A 16,457-nucleotide genomic window follows, 5' to 3' on the forward strand; every position below is an offset into this window, starting at 1 on the left:
TTTTCTTTTGTCTATATGCCTTAAAAAATACTCTGATCTCATCCCATCTCATGTCTTTCAGAAGGGATCTATGTATGAAGCACTTTCAAATATATATCTTTAGCCCCAAATCCCACCTGGATTGACATGAAATTTGATATATTCAAAGTCATGAACATGAACATGATTTTTTTTTTGTTTTAGAAAATGTCCCCCTCCTCAAAACTTTTGTCTTTTCTTTCCTTATTAATTATAGCTCCCTTTTTTTTTTTTTACTTGTTGCAGCTTTTTTTCCTCACCATTTCCCTCAGAGTATATTCAGACTATATTCTCACTACATTCATTATTAAAACCCGAGTCCTCTTTAATTATCCTTTTTCATCTGGATAGTGGTTTACTTGCTTACACCTGTATACTCTGTTACTGTTAACATAACAGTGTGATTCTTCCAAAAATTAAGTCAGGCTATGTTACACTTGTGCTTGGAACTTTTGAATGTCTTCCTGTCTCAGTCAGTATATAAACCTGAATCTGTATTGTGCGTTACAAGACTGACGATGATTTGCCCCTCTTGCCTCCTACTCTTCTCTCAGCTGTTGCTGTTCTTTCCCTTGCTTGTTCCCTTCCAGTCACACTGGCCCTCTTGTTCTTCTGTGAGTTCACATTTAGTTTTATTGTAACAAAGCAACTTGTTCACTTTTAATGTTTAAAACTGAGCATCATCTTATTTTCCAGTGAAACAAAAGGAAAATTTAAAAATATATAGGAACAAAATTACAATTGAGAATGTCAATTCCAAATAAAGTCCAAGTTCTGCTGATTCTTCCATTGAGTGGCAGGCTCAAGTCATTTGGATAGAATTTTATTTAAAAAGTATCAACTTAAACCACAAGGATGTCCATTAAAAATCACAATTAAACATGCCAAAGGAGAAGCCATATTGTCAAAATGCCCACTTAACCTACTCAGACATCTAAATTTCAAATTTTTCTGATATTCTATAACCTCATTTAAAAATTTTCTTTCTTTCTTTCTTTCCTTTTTTTTTTTTTTTTTGACAAGATAAAGTAGACAGATACATGTTGGTAAGTGCTAGCTTAGCTGTCCATATTCACATTGAGGCACAATATAATCTCTGAGCCCAATATACAGAGAAAGGGGGAAGAAAGCTAGAATTCTGTGCACCACTACACCGGGGCCTAGCACCCTCCAGCTTCCAGCAGAGCTAAGGTAGCAGAAGGTTTTTCTTTTTTCCCAGAGGGCACGGGGGGGTTGATTCTGTAAAATTTTTGTTGAAACAGGAAGGGATAAAAATGAATTAGGAACAGAAAGGAGTAGAGCTTCTTTTCCCACTGTATTCTGCTCAAGGTATTTCCCCCAAAATTAGTCAAGAACCATGGTATAAAGGGAGAGAAAAGAGATTTCAAAAAACAGGGTGAATAAGCACAAGGGGTGGGGGCGGAGAGATTGCAGCTTGCTCCCAGGGACTGTAAAAAATTCACAAAGGAAGGTTGGAATCTATCAGTATTTCATTAGTCATCACCTCCTTCATCCTCTTCTTCCCCCTCATCATCACCATCATCTTCTTCACTCTTAATCCTCATCTCCTTTTCAATCTCTTCTAATCCTTCATCACCTTATCTTCTTCTCCTTCCCCTTCTTCATCATCCATATTGGGAACCAAGTAGTGCTGTGATGGATTTGGCTAAATATCATCTTTGATGACCTCTCCTAACTCGTCTGCACCTGTATGAGGATGGTCAGTAAACCATCATGAAGCTCTTCGGTGAAGAAGCTCTTCAGTTCCTCAGGCCATCTCTTCCTGCTGGCTTTATTGTGTGTTTGACTTGAACGTTTCATCAGACCCTTCCCAAGTTTCCATTTAATTTCAGTGGACTTTGAAGATGGATCAGATGAAATTCTTTAGAGAGAACTTTATTTTCGAAGTAAGGGTTTTCATCAAGATAAAAATCTGTTCTGTAACCTGATTTAGTATCTTCAAATTCTGTCACTTCAACTCTTGTCAGATAATGCAGCGCCTCTTCATCTTCCTTCTCAAGTAGTACAGAGGCTTGTAGATTGTTGACAAATGTTGTTACCCCAAAATTTGGGATTTTGGCAATCAATTCCAACCTATTCTGAAAAAAATGGTGGGTGGGGTTTGTTATATTTCTGTTCTACTTTAAAAATCTCCTCACTGGCTTGTTCATTGTCTATTTCATTCTGTACTTCATCAATATGTTCAATTGCTTCTTGCAGTTTCGTTTCTCCCTTTGGCAAGTGCTGAGAGGTTGAAGTCTTCTCTGCCTTGAGGGCAGGAGGCAGTCTCAGTTTCTTTGTTTGAAGCAGAGTGAAGACTGGCATTTGGGGGCCATGCTGTTAGGAGAGCTCACGAAATAAGGGCAGATGCATTTTTGCAAGAAGGTCCAATTTCTCTTTCTTGTTTTGAACATGCCATATGTTCTCCTACCTTAGGGCCTTTGCAGTTGCTGAATTCTCTTCCTTGCTCCTATCAAGTCTTGACTCAAAAGATGCCATCTCAGGAAGGAAGGATTTTCTTGGGTATCTTACACATCCCCTTCCTTGATTTATTTTTCTTTAGTTCTTCTCAATATTTAATAGACTATATATTTTAACTTATTTATAGTCTTATTTTCTATAATCCCCAGATTTTAAGCTGGACAAGATTTTTTTATTAAGATTTTATTTATTGGGATCCCTGGGTGGCGCAGCGGTTTGGCGCCTGCCTTTGGCCCAGGGCGCGATCCTGGAGACCCGGGATCGAATCCCACATCGGGCTCCCGGTGCATGGAGCCTGCTTCTTCCTCTGCCTGTGTCTCTGCCTCTCTCTCTCTCTCTGTGACTATCATAAATAAATAAAAATTTAAAAAAAATTTTAAAAAAGATTTTATTTATTCATGAGACACATACACACACACAGAGAGAAAGAGAGAGAGAGAGACAGGCAGAGGGAGAAAGCAGGCTCCATGTGGGGAACCTGATGTGGTACTTGATCCCGGGACTCCAGGATCATGCCCTGAGCCGAGGGCAGACGCTTAACTGCTGAGCCACCCAGGTGTCCCAAAATTATCAGCTTACTTAAGGCAGTATGCTAGAGTGATTTCATAGGAAATGTGAAGTAATTATTTTTGCTTAAGATTTAGCAAATAAGAGATTTAGGAAAATGAGCACTTACACAGCTGGTTGGAGTTTAAGTTGATCAGCCACTCCAGAGGACTTCATAAGAATTGCTAAGAGTTTATGAAAGGGAACAGAAAATAGGAATTCTGCTTCTTGGAATTTATTCTGCTAAGATGAGTATACTTCCTGGTACAAGCATGTTTATTTCACAGTAGTGTTAGAAAACTGCAAACTGGGCAGCCCCGGGTGGCCCACAGCTGTTTAGCATTGCCTGTGGCCCGGGGTGTGATCCTGGAGACCCTGGATCGAGTCCCACGTCAGGCTCCCTGCATGGAGCCTGCTTCTCCCTCTGCCTGTGTGTCTCTGCCTCTCTCTCTCTCTCTCTGTGTCTGTCATGAATAAATAAATAAAATCTTAAAAAAAAAAAAAAAGAAAGAAAACTGCGTACTGGGCAAATCTACAAAAATGAGTGATTTGGTAAACTATGGTATTAAGTTAAACAGTAGAATACTATGTAACCATTAAAAAGTTGCATTGTAGATTAATTTGTTTTAGAAAGGTGTTCCTTCTATATTAAGTAAAAATGGGTTATAAAGTAGTACATATATTATTATCCCACTTCCTACTGGCTCTCTCTTAAAGTATAAATGCATAGAAAAATAGCTGGAAGTACCAGAGTATTAATGATTATTACTTCTGTGTTGTGAGATCATCTGTTTAAAACTTTTTTCCCGGGATCCCTGGGTGGCGCAATGGTTTAGCGTCTGCCTTTGGCCCAGGGCGTGATCTTGGAGACCCAGGATCGAATCCCACGTCAGGCTCCTGGTGCATGGAACCTGCTTATCCCTCTGCCTATGACTCTGCCCCCCCCCCCTGTGTGTGTGATTATCATAAATAAATAAAAAATTTAAAAAAATAAAATTTTTTTCCCTATGTTTTTCCATTTTATTAGATTATCTTCAATGAAGAGCTGATACTACATAGGAAATTCTCCTGGGCTGTTCTTGCTATTTTGCTTGCTTTATTTTCCTTCATAGTAGTTGTCATTCTCTAACCTCTACTTTTTACCTATATTTTATTGTCTGTCTACCACTACCCCTACTAGACCGCTTCTAAAAAAAGGACAGGGATCTGTTTTGTTCAGTGCTGTATCCCAGACTTGTAAGAAAGTGGCTGGTATATGGTAGGTACTCCATAAGTATGTGTTGAATAATTAATGAATGTATTGTTTTTATTTTATTTATTTTATTATTTTTTTTTATATTTTTAAATTTTTTTTTAAATTTTTATTTATTTATGATAGTTACAGAGAGAGAGAGAGGCAGAGACACAGGCAGAGGGAGAAGCAGGCTCCATGCACCGGGAGCCCGATGTGGGATTCGATCCCGGGTCTCCAGGATCGCGCCCTGGGCCAAAGGCAGGCGCCAAACCGCTGCGCCACCCAGGGATCCCTATTGTTTTTATTATATGGAAGAAAGTTATGGTAAATAACGTCTTGAAAAAAATAGTGCATGGGAAATAAACACCACATTTTATAGCATACAATTTTAATATTGGGAGGAATTTGTAACAGATAAGTGCAGAATTATAATGAACTTTCTCCTTGTTTTTTTCAAGGTTTCTAAATATTCTTTACAGAAGAAAGTAAGTGAAATGGTAAGAAAATTACAAAATATACACCCACTCCCCAGATTAGAATATAATGTGTGTGGTATCTTGTCAATATAAGTGACTTTTATGTATTAAAAAAATTGAAACTGGATATTATGATATCCCTTTTAAAAGACTGAATTATAATTTCAAATATAGATTAAATGAATTTATTTCACAAATTTATTTCTGGATTACATAGTATTTACATATTATAAAATAAATTTAACCCAGTTCCCAGATTATTGATAGAGGTCTTATGTTAATATCAAACAACAAGGAAATAAGAACAATAAATCTATTATTTTATTATCTTTTCTAGGTATTTATACAAACATGTAGTTATTAATGATTGCCTGAAAAATTAAAGTAATATGAAGTTGCATTTGAATATGACACTTGGGATATGGCCTTTATTTTTTACCATTCAACAAGTGTTTGCTGTGCCTTCCTCTTCTATAGGATATTAAAATTAATATTTGCATTTTTACAGCATAGTGTTTTATGGAATATTTACTTGGATATTCTCTTTTCCTATCCTTATTTGATTCAGAAGGATTTTTTCCCCTGTAGTTTTTTGATTGAGCAAAATTCTCCCATATCCACTTAAATCTTCTTTTTTTTTTTTTTCCACTTAAATCTTCTGAGGGCTTTTTGGGTGGGCTTATGCTATCAGTCTTCCTTCTTTGGAGCATACCTTAAGACAAGTAAATTTTGGTGAGGTTTGTATATTATACATATGAGAAATAAGAAATGAGGGGTCACTTTTTATTAAATACAGAAAAATAAGGTAACTGTTTTGCTTCTTGAAATTGTTTTTGGTGTGTTAGAAAATAAAAGAGCCTTAGAAAGATTGCTAAGCTTGATTGAATAAAAGATGTGAAAATTCTGTCGCTGTTCAACTGGAAAGAATAAAGATAATATTGTCAGATATTTTAAACTATGATTTTAATTAAGAAGCTGAAAAACTAGATTCTGGTTTAGCTTTAAGTACCATGACATTTGTACTGAAAGTCATCTTCAACGCTACAGCGGTTTTACACAAAATACAGTGAAATTGAATAATGTGCCCTCTGACCTGGGAGATAAGGCTACAAGTTAAAGATCAAAGGCAACATAAAGTGTGTTTTATTTTATTCCATTTTGTTTTTTTTGTATATCACTTTCCTCTAAAGAAAAGACTTTTAAGAAAGATTCATTTTTCTTAATTAAATTAAAAAAAGGTTGAGTACTGAAGGTTTCATATGATTTAAAATCACCACCTTTTTTCCTTTCATAGAATGTTTTTAGAATGAAGACTTGTCTGGAAATAATCTTCATAATTGTAAATATTAGTTATATCTGTACACACAACGTGTTAGTATAACTAAGTTAGTTTTTAAGTATTATATGCCTTATCTTTGTGATTAAAAAAGGTAAAAGTATCTTAAGATGCCATAGTTTGTTTAAAAAGTGAGAAATTATTTTGAGTTCATTTTGAGAAATTGAAAAGTAGGTTGCATAATAGATTTTGAAGAATGTATGAAGTTTCTTTTTGAGTTTTTATCTTTTTCTCTAAAATTTACTTTAATGAATTAATTATTTTAAGGGAAATTAGTTTTATTCTTAAAGGTTTTCAAATTGGTCTCTATAAGGAAATAAGAAAACGGGGAAATTAGCAGCTATTCCTTTTATTAGTCAATGTAGTTGTAAAAAGTTGTGTGTAAATACTATTTTAAAAAATTATTCCTAAAAAAATAAAAATAAATAAAAAAATTATTCCTATTTAAATGACTTGAAGCTTTAAAGTAATCTTTTAGACTACACACGTGCACACACCTGCACACTTCACTTTTAATTATGCAGATACTGTCTTTATTTCCTTTAATCTTGTTTTTCGGTGATTAACCTTGTTAAATTTTAATTTGTATTAGGAAAGCAGTGAATCCTAACATTCACTCTCTACTCTGTGGACAGAGTCTTTGCATTTAGTAGTAAAATTGTGTAAAAGAAAATAGCTTGAACAAATTCAGAGGTAAAAACAAAAACAGTATGTAGCTAACTATTTCTTAGTCATCATAATAAAATTATCTTTACTATGATATAGTATGTAATATTAAAGTGTTAATAACACACTAAAGTTATTTATATTATTCTTTAAAATGTTCTTGGGTTTCTCAAGCAAGGGGTGTTACCATTTGGTTTTTGTTGTTGCTTCCCAAAGAATTTAAGCTATTTGCTGACATGCAATTAGTGGCAGACTTGACAACTGGCCTCTTCATCTCATTATCAAAACCATATCAGAGCAGCCAAGTAGGTTCATATACGAACAATCCCATATGGGCCTCTATAGGCTAATGAGTTATGGGTGTCCATGTAATTTAAAAGTTTTTATAAAAGTATAATGGCCATTGAATAGGTTAATGTATTTGAAAATCGGAATTATGTCATACAAATGAAATTGCATTTTAATTGACTTTAAACAAGAACATTGGAATAGAGTATATCACAAAGTATTCTAGTGTATATAGAGTTCTACGTATATAGAGAAAACCAACTAAATTACTTTAATCTTTGCTATAGTTTTAGTTACAGAATTATTAATCTTTGCAGGCATTGACAGCCTATTATATTTACCTTTTTAACTGAAAGGTTAAAGAAACCTATATTAATATGTTGTGGACAATATTCTCATAAAGACTATAAAAATTGATATGAACTGAAATTTTGAAAAATTCCTTGACCACTGGAAGTCAACCATAAGAAAACATCTGGAGACCACAAATATGTGGAGGTTAAATATCATGGTACTAAACAATGAGTAGGTCAACCAGGAAATAAAGAAATTATGAAAAACTATATGCCAACAAATTGTACAATCTAGGAGAAATGGATAAATTCCTAGAAACATATAACCTACCAAGAAACATATAACCTACCAAAACTAAAGCAGGAAGAAATAGAAAATTTGAACAGACTGATCACCAGCAGAAATTAAATAAGTAATAGAAAAACTCCCAACAAAGTTCAGCACCAGCTGGCTTCACAGATGAATTCTACCAAACATTTAAAGAAGAGTTAATACCCGTTTTTCACACAGTATTCTAAAAAATAGAAAAAAGAAGGAAATTTTTTTTAAAAAGATTTTTTATTGATTCATGAGACACACAGAAAGAGAGGCAGAGATGTAGGTGAGGGGGAAGCAGGCCCCCCTGGATCACGACCTGAGCCAAAGGCAGAGGGTCAACCTCTGAGCCACCTAGGCATCCCAGAAGGAAAACTTTAAAATTCATTCTGAGGCCAGCATTATCCTGAAACCCAAACTGGATAAAGACACCAGTAAAAAAGAGAACAACTGGTTAGTATCCCTGGTGAACATAGATGCAAATATCCTCAGTAAATTACTAGAAAACCAAATTCAACATTACATTAAAATCATTCACCATGATCAAGTGGGATTTATTCCAGGGATGCAAGGGCAGTTCAATATTTCCAAGTCAATCAGCATTATCATGCTGATTCATATCAATAAGAGAAAGATGAGGACCATAGGGTTTTTCAATAGATGCAGAAAGAGCATTTGACGTACAATATCCATTCATGATTAAAAAAAAAAACCCTCTTAAAGTAGATTTAAAGGTAACAAACCTCAACATAATAAACATCATGAAAAACTCACAGCTAACATCATCCTCAATGAAGAAAAACTGGGGGCTTTTCCCCTAAAGTCCAGAACAAGACAAAGATGTCCACTCCACTCTTACCACATTTATTCAACATGGTACTGGAAGTCCTAGCCACAACAATTAGACAACAAAATAAAAGGCATCCAAAACAGTAAGGAAGAAGTAAAACTTTCACTATTTGCGGATGACATGATACTATGTAATGAAAACCAGAAAGAATCAATTAAAAACTACTAGAACTGATAAATGAATTCAGGAAAGTCGCAGGATACAAAATCAATGTACAGAAATCTGTTGAATTTCTATGCATCAATTATGAAACAGAAATTAAGAAAACAAATCCCATTTATAATTGCACAAAAAATAATAAGATATCTAGGAACAAACCTAACCAAAAAGGTGAAAAACCTACATATACTCTGAAAGCTATAAAACACTGATGAATGAAATTAAGGACACAAAGAAATAGACATGCCATTCTCATGGATGAGAAGAACAAATATCATTAAAATGTCTGTGCTACCCAAAACATTCTACACATCTAATGCAATCCCTATCAGAATACCAACAGCATTTTTCACAGAACTAATACCAGCAATTTTAAAATTTATATGGAACCACCAAAGACCCTGAATAGCCAAAGCAATTTTAAAAAAGAAAAGCAGGGCGGCCCCGGTGGCGCAGTGGTTTAACACTACCTGCAGCCTGGGGTGTGATCCTAGAGACCCGGGATTGAGTCCCGCATCGGGCTTCCTGCGTGGAGCCTGCTTCTCCCTCTGCCTGTGTCTCTGCCTCTCTCTATGAATAAATAAACAAAATCTTTAAAGAGAAAAAAAAATTCCTGGAGGCATCACAACTCTGGACTTCAAGTTATATTACAAAGCTGTAGGAGTGAAAATAGTGTGGTTCTGGCACAAAAATAGACACATAGATCAATGGAATAAAATAGAAAACCCAGAAATAAAACCACAATTATACAGAACAGGAAAGAATATCCAGCTGTTGACAGTCTCTTCAAAAAATGCTGTTGGAAAACTGGACCACTTTCTTATACCATGCACAAAAATAAACTTAAAGTGATTAAAGACCTAACTGTGAGACCTGAAACCATTAAAATCCTGAAGAGACCACAGGCGGAAATGTCTCTGACATCAGTTATAGCAACATTTTTCTAGATGGGTCTTCCAAGGCAAGGGAAATCAAAGCAAAAATAAACTATTGGAACCAAATCAAAATTTTTAAAAAACAGGGCACCTGGGTGGCTCAGTGGTTCAGCATCTGCCTTCAGCTCAGGTCATGATCCTGGGGTCCTGGGATTAAGTACCACATCAGGCTCTCCATGGGGATCCTGCATCTCCCTCAGCCTATGTCTCTGCCTCTCTCTCTCTCTGTCTCATGAATAAATAAAATCTTTAAAAAAAAGTTTTTTAAAAAAGCTTCTGCACAGCAAGGGAAACAACAGAACTAAAAGACAACCTTTGGAATGGAATGGCATATCCAATAAAGGGTTAGTTTCCATGATATATAAAAAACTTAAAAAACTCACCCCCAAAACAATCCAATTAAAAATGAGCAGAAAACATGAACAAACCTCCAAAGAGGACATTTATATGGCCAACAGACGCATGATAAGATCCTCAGCACCACTGGTTATCAAGGAAATGCCCATCAAAACTACAATGAGCTATCACCTCATATCTGTTCAAGTGGCTACTCAAGAAACAAGTGTTGGCAAGGATGTGGAGAAAAGAGAACACTCATGTACTGTTGGTGGGAATGCAAACTGGTACAGCCATTGTGGAAAACAGTATGGTCCTCAAGAGTTAAAAAGAGAACTGTGCAATCTAGTAATTGCACTATTGGGTATTTACCCGCAAAATGCAAAAATACTAATCCAAAGGGATACATGTACCTCTATGTTTATAGCAGCATTATTTACAGTTAACAGCATTAATTACAATAGCCAAACTATGGAAGCAGCCTATGGATAAAGAAGATGTGATATATATGATATATGTATATATACGTAGTATATATGTGTATACTGTAAACATATATCAATCTATATCAAATATTCCACATACAATGGAATAATATTATTAAGCTATAAAAATGCAACCTTGCCATTTGCAATGACCTGGATGGAGCTAATAAAATAAGTCAGAGAAAGACAAATACCGTATCATCTCACTTCTATGTGGAATTCAAGAAACAAATGAAGTTCTGAAAAGAGACAAACCAAAAAACTGACTTTTAAGTATAGAGAACTGATGGTTTTCAGAGGGAAGGTGGGTAGGGGAATGAGTGAAATAGGTGATGAGGATTAAGGAATGTACTTGTGATGAGTATCAGTTGTATGGAATTCTTGAATCACTATTTTGTACACCTAAAACTAATATTAGACTGTATGTTAGCTAACTGGAATTTTTTTAAAAGATTTTATTTATTTATTCATGATAGTCACACAGAGAGAAACAGAGAGGCAGAGACACAGGCAGAGGGAGAAGCAGGCTCCATGCTGGGAGCCCGACGTGGGATTTGATCCCGGGTCTCCAGGATCATGCCCCGGGCCAAAGGCAGGCGCCAAACTGCTGCGCCACCCAGGGATCCCAGCTAACTGGAATTAAAATAAAAACTTAAAAAAAATTCCTTGAGTTGAAATAATGCCTTTAGACTAATTTTAGTGAAATTCTATTAGTTTTCTACACATCTGCTGAAAACAAATGTAATTCTCTAGGTTAGAGAATTAAGTGGTATTTTAGAGGAATGGAAGGAATATAGTTCATTATTTTTCATTGTTTAGTTATTGATAATAGTGACTACTTAGGTAGACATAAGATATCCAGGGTAAGTACACTTGTCATCTTGTTTGTGGATATAACTGTTACATGAGTAATTTGTATGACTAAGTAGTAAATTTGAAAAGCCCATAGAAGTGCATGAGAAACTTGTATTGATCCATCATGATCATCACCAATGATATTATCACTTTGCTTAAAATCATTAGAAAGTATCTTTGAAAAAATAACGACTATCATCAAATTTTCCAAGATAATATAGTTAGGTACAACTTAAATTGTAAAATATATTCTTTATTATTAATATTAGGGCTATTATTCCAAATAAAATTAATTAAAAATATTGAAAGCAGTTTTATCATTTAAGGAACACACTAACGTACTGTATTTATTCAGTGGCAGGCTCTGTTCTTTATGTTTTATATATATTAATTCATTTTACCTCAGAGCAAACCTGCAAGGGGGGATATACTTTTAGAATCTGTTTTTTTAGAGATCCCCCCTGGCTGGCTCAGCGGTTGGTTGGTTGGTTGGTTGGTTGGTTGGTTGGTTGGTTTGTTTGTTTATTTATTTATTATTTATTTATTTATTTATTTATTTATTTATTTATTTATTTATTTATTTATTTATTTTTATGGCTCAGAGGTTTAGCGCCACCTTCAGCCCAGGGCATGATCCTGGAGACCCTGGATCGAATCCCCCATGGGGCTCCCTGCATGGAGTTGGCTTCTCCCTCTGCCTGTGTCTCTGCCCCCCCCCCCCCGTCGCTCATTAATAAATAAATAAAATATTTTTTTAAAAATAAAATCTTTGTTTTAAAGTTAGGGTGGATAATTTTTCCAAGCACACAGCAACTAAATTAGAGGCAATATTTAAACACAGGCTCACTAGCTTTCGACTGGTTTGCTATACTGCCTGTACTTTGGTTTTTAAGCAGTAGGAAATGGCTGTTTAATTTATGCAAAAGGAAATTTAGTGGTGGCACTCATAATTAATCAGAGTGAAGAATGGGCTTGAGAATGAACAGGAACCAGGGTAATTACAGACAAGACAGCAGGATGTAGGAACCCAGGACCGAAATCTCATCAGTCTGGATAGGATCACTGTTGAACTTATTTAGCTTTCTAGTCATTTTGCTCAAGTTTCAAATTCCAAAAAGGTAGAAATCAGTTGGTTTATTTTGAGTAATATGCTCTTCACTTGACTAGGGGAGAATCCAGCCTATGAATTTCAATTCTACTAAATTGTAATGAGGAGGAAATACTTGAAGTATATATTTGAAATTGTGATAATATGAGAGAAGGGAAACAGGTACAGGCCAGGTAAATCTAACAGATTTGTACTAATGGAACTCCATGGGACAACACCAGTTCATTCAGGAAACAACTTCCAAGTGCTGGCCGATGGGCTCCCACTGTCCTTCGTTACTGCTTATCACAGGTGCTGCAGCATGTGGCCCAATGAATGCAAGTTGTGAAACCAGTCATTGATTCTACCAATGCCAAGTCAAGATCAAGACCTTTAAAAAATATTTATTCTATTAACATAATATTTCTTTTTAATATTTAAAGTCCTATTTCTAATTACAACAAAGCAAGCTTCTTTAGCTGAAAGCAGTGAAGGCCCATATTAAAATGTACATTGGCTCCAATTTTTACCAATTCTGGTTCTCAGCTTAAGTAGACTTTCTACTATACTGTATTGCCCCCATCTCTGATAAAGATTATCCTTATCATTCAATTTTTTAATGCAGTGAGAAGGGGCCATACTCATTAAAATTAAATCATCCATATTACTTGAAAATTACTTGAGTTTTGATCCTGCACTCATAATTGTGCCCCCAAATTTAGAGAAAAAATTCCTTTCCTAAATTATCAAGAGTATTGCTTTAACATTCCAGTGATTTTACTTAGTGTTGGCATGGACTAATCAACTTTTCTATAAATGATGCGAGTTGGTTTTTGAAAAATTATAAAGGGCAGTATAAACTTAAATGACTATTTTGCTACCAGAAAAAAAGGACTTTAATTTTACACAGGTTTAGAAATATCTCCTAACATTTCCTCCCTATGGTGTACTCAGCACTTTTTCGTGGCTTGTTTCATAACAGTTACTAAAAACCATTTTTATGTATGTTTAAATATATGTGTGTATATAGGTATGATATATTTATAACATTTTAAATAACTTCAAAATAGGAAAAAAAAGTCCAGTTACATCTTCTGGCTAAAGAAGATCATCAGAAGCAACTCAATGAAATTGAGAAATATTATGGCACAATAACAGGTCAATTTGGATCGGTAAAAGAGAACCATGAAAAGTTAGAACGAAATGGTAAGTGCTATCTTATTTAAACATATATTTAATAGGGAGTGATAAAATGAGCTCATTTACAATGAATAAATTGAACTTCTGTCCTGATAATACTAAATGGCATTTTAATAAATATTTAAATTCAATAATAATTATATACATTGCATTGAGTCTATTTTCTCTGTCCATTTTAGTGATACTTTCCTTAAAATGTTGAATATAATATTTTTATAAATGTTTTTCATGTTGCAGTACAGGAAGCAATACAGTTAAACAAAAGACTTTCAGCTTTAAATAAAAACCAAGAATCTGAAATATGCAGTTTAAAGAAGGTATGAGTAATATAGTTTTATAGTATTAGGTAAATTTATAGTCTAATTATTTTTATGAAATTTTTCTAGAAAAAGTGGGGTAGAAATTTTTGGTATAAAGAAAAGCAAAAAAAAAGCAAAGCAAAATGTTTTAAATACAGATTCATAAACTGAGTTATGATTCCAGTAAATGTGATGAATCAGTTCTAACTCAGTTTAACTCATTATTTTATGTCAATCTCATTAGCACCATTTATTCATTATTCTTCAGTACTTGAATGTATGTGTCAGGTACTGTGTGGCACTGAGGATACAGATCTGAAGAAAATAAAACATTTTCCTGCTTTTTTGAAGTTTATAGACCAATGGAGGACTTAGACACAAAATACATAATCACACAGATCAAATAATTTTAAAATGTTATAAATGATATGAAGAAAAGGTAAAGACTGATATAATAGGTGACTTTCTTATATTGGAGGTAAAGGGATAGGGGAGAGAAGAGAATAAGGTTTCAGGCAATAGATATGTCCCCATACTGGACCCAAAAAGCAGAAAGAAGGTGTTACTGGAACCCAGAAAGAGAGCATCACACAATAGGTAATACTCCAGCACGGAGAACAACATGTGCAAAAGCCTTGAGGCAGAAGAGTTTTGGTAATCACTTCTCAGACTTTTGGCTAAGATTAAGTATAGGAAAGAGTTTATTTATTTATTTTTTAAAAGATTCATTCATTCATTCATTCATTCATTCATTCATTCATGATAGACACAGAGAGAGAGAGAGAGGCAGAGACACAGGCAGAGGGAGAAGCAGGCTCCCCCGGGAGCCTGATGCGGGACTCGATCCCGGGATTCCAGGATCGCACCCTGGGCCAAAGGCAGGCGCCAAACCGCTGAGCCACCCAGGGATTCCTAGGAAAGAGTTTAGGGTATATGTAAGGAACTGGAGACAGTCTGATATGGCTGGAGCATTGTGAGTGAAAGAGTACATTGACATTGAGATCTAAATTGGAGGAGGCCATAAACATTTTATTCCTCATCTCACAGTTATTAGTTGAGAAGTGGACAAATGGCCTTAGCTAGTGGTCATAAACAAGGAAGACTGTAACCCCGACTGTGGTTGTCCGTCATTTCTCTACATGAGAAACCAGACAGGAGGAACCTGACAATGAGGATGCCGGATTGGTGTGAAGTGAAGAAAGCTGTTCTTTGAGGACATTATTGAGTTCCTGGATCCACCAAATCTACCATTCCTCTATCTCTAGACTTCTCAGTTATACAAGTCAGTAAATTCCCATTATTATTTATGTTAGTTTCATTTGGACCAGTTTAATTTTCATTATTTGCAACTAAAAACATCTTCACTGATATAAGGTGAGAGTGGTATGAGAGGAAGGAGAAGTAGCAAGGCCTTGTTCTTCTTTTCTCAGAGAATGACCTCTTGTTTCCTTTCCCTGCTCCCTTCAAACCCCCATCTGAAACAATTCCACTTTGGACCATCTGCCTATTCCTGAGAGAAGTAAGTATCTATCCTTACCGACACTCAATAAATGCTTTTAACTAACGTTTACTGAGTGCCACTTAAATATTTACTAGTAAATTATACTCTGTAGTTAATTTATCAAGGTGCAAAATACCTTCCATTTGTCCCTCCAGATTCAGATGTATGCATCCTCTTCTCCACGTAAGGCTTTCCTATACGGATTCCATCAATGCCCCCATATCTTCTGGCTTCCTGTTGAGTTGGGCCAGTGGGGAGCAGTCTGGACAGGAGAGAGGAGGAAAGAAATACTGAATCGGTATATTTTCCCCTCATACCCTCCATTTGAGATCACTTCAGGGTGGCCTTGTCTCAGCATATCACTAGCTTTCTCAAATTGACTTACTTTGTGTGATGCTCTCCTTTTGGGTTTCAGTACTTACCTTCTTATTATTTTGGGGGCTCCCCAAGGGGACATCTCTATTGCTGCTAGCCCCTGGAACTTGCACCATATTTTATGGTTCCTTTATATTGTGTCCACAGTTTTACAAATAAATCCTCTTCAAAGTGTCCTAATTTATATGTACCATCTGTTTCTTGTTGGGATTCTGATTATGCACTTGGTTAGAGTGTTAATATTAGTGAGGCCAAGCTTCTCAATTCAGTTTTTGCATAAGCTGGTTGGTTCATTCAGTACATTCTTTTTTACAAGAATTATACCCCAAATCTCAACAAGTCATGTTTGCAATACTTATTTTAGAGACAATAAATAAATGAATATGGATGATATTGTTCAGATACATCATAAGTTCTGAGGAAAATTTAAATTTTGGGTCAGTGTCTTCCTCTTGATTTTAAATGGAGTCTGCTTTTAAAATGGAAGGAAAAACACTCCAGGCATTTATAGCTGTAGGTATACATTGAATTTAACTATTTTTATTTATTTAAATTATTTTTTAGAGCATTTTTAGCTCCACAGCAAAATTGAGTGAAAAGTATAGAGCGTTCCCATATACTACCTGACCCACTGTTAACATCCTATACCAGAGTGGTGCATTTGTTATAATTGATGAACATACATTGAAACATCAGTATCATCCAAAGTCCATTGTTTACA

General features: G+C 35.1%; 1 protein-coding gene and 1 pseudogene across 13 annotated transcripts in view; one reads left to right on the top strand and one right to left on the bottom strand.

Moving 5' to 3' along the window:
* Positions 1 to 16,457, top strand: part of CCDC73 (coiled-coil domain containing 73) — a 138,337-nt gene that overhangs the window by 73,779 nt on the left and 48,101 nt on the right. For 9 of the 13 annotated variants that reach the window (XM_038563087.1, XM_038563091.1, XM_038563093.1 and 6 more), the window contains 3 exons: positions 4,738 to 4,776; positions 13,432 to 13,567; positions 13,799 to 13,878. In XM_038563087.1, the coding sequence (XP_038419015.1) occupies positions 4,738 to 4,776; positions 13,432 to 13,567; positions 13,799 to 13,878 (255 nt within the window). Of the gene's footprint in view, positions 1 to 4,737; positions 4,777 to 13,431; positions 13,568 to 13,798; positions 13,879 to 16,457 lie in introns of those variants that run through there. The other 4 variants (XM_038563089.1, XM_038563096.1, XM_038563099.1 and 1 more) reach the window with 2 other exon arrangements.
* Positions 1,512 to 2,354, bottom strand: LOC100682924 (annotated as a pseudogene).

Source organism: Canis lupus, chromosome 18, assembly GCF_011100685.1.
Source record: "Canis lupus familiaris isolate Mischka breed German Shepherd chromosome 18, alternate assembly UU_Cfam_GSD_1.0, whole genome shotgun sequence".
Classification (NCBI taxonomy): Eukaryota; Metazoa; Chordata; class Mammalia; order Carnivora; family Canidae; genus Canis; species Canis lupus.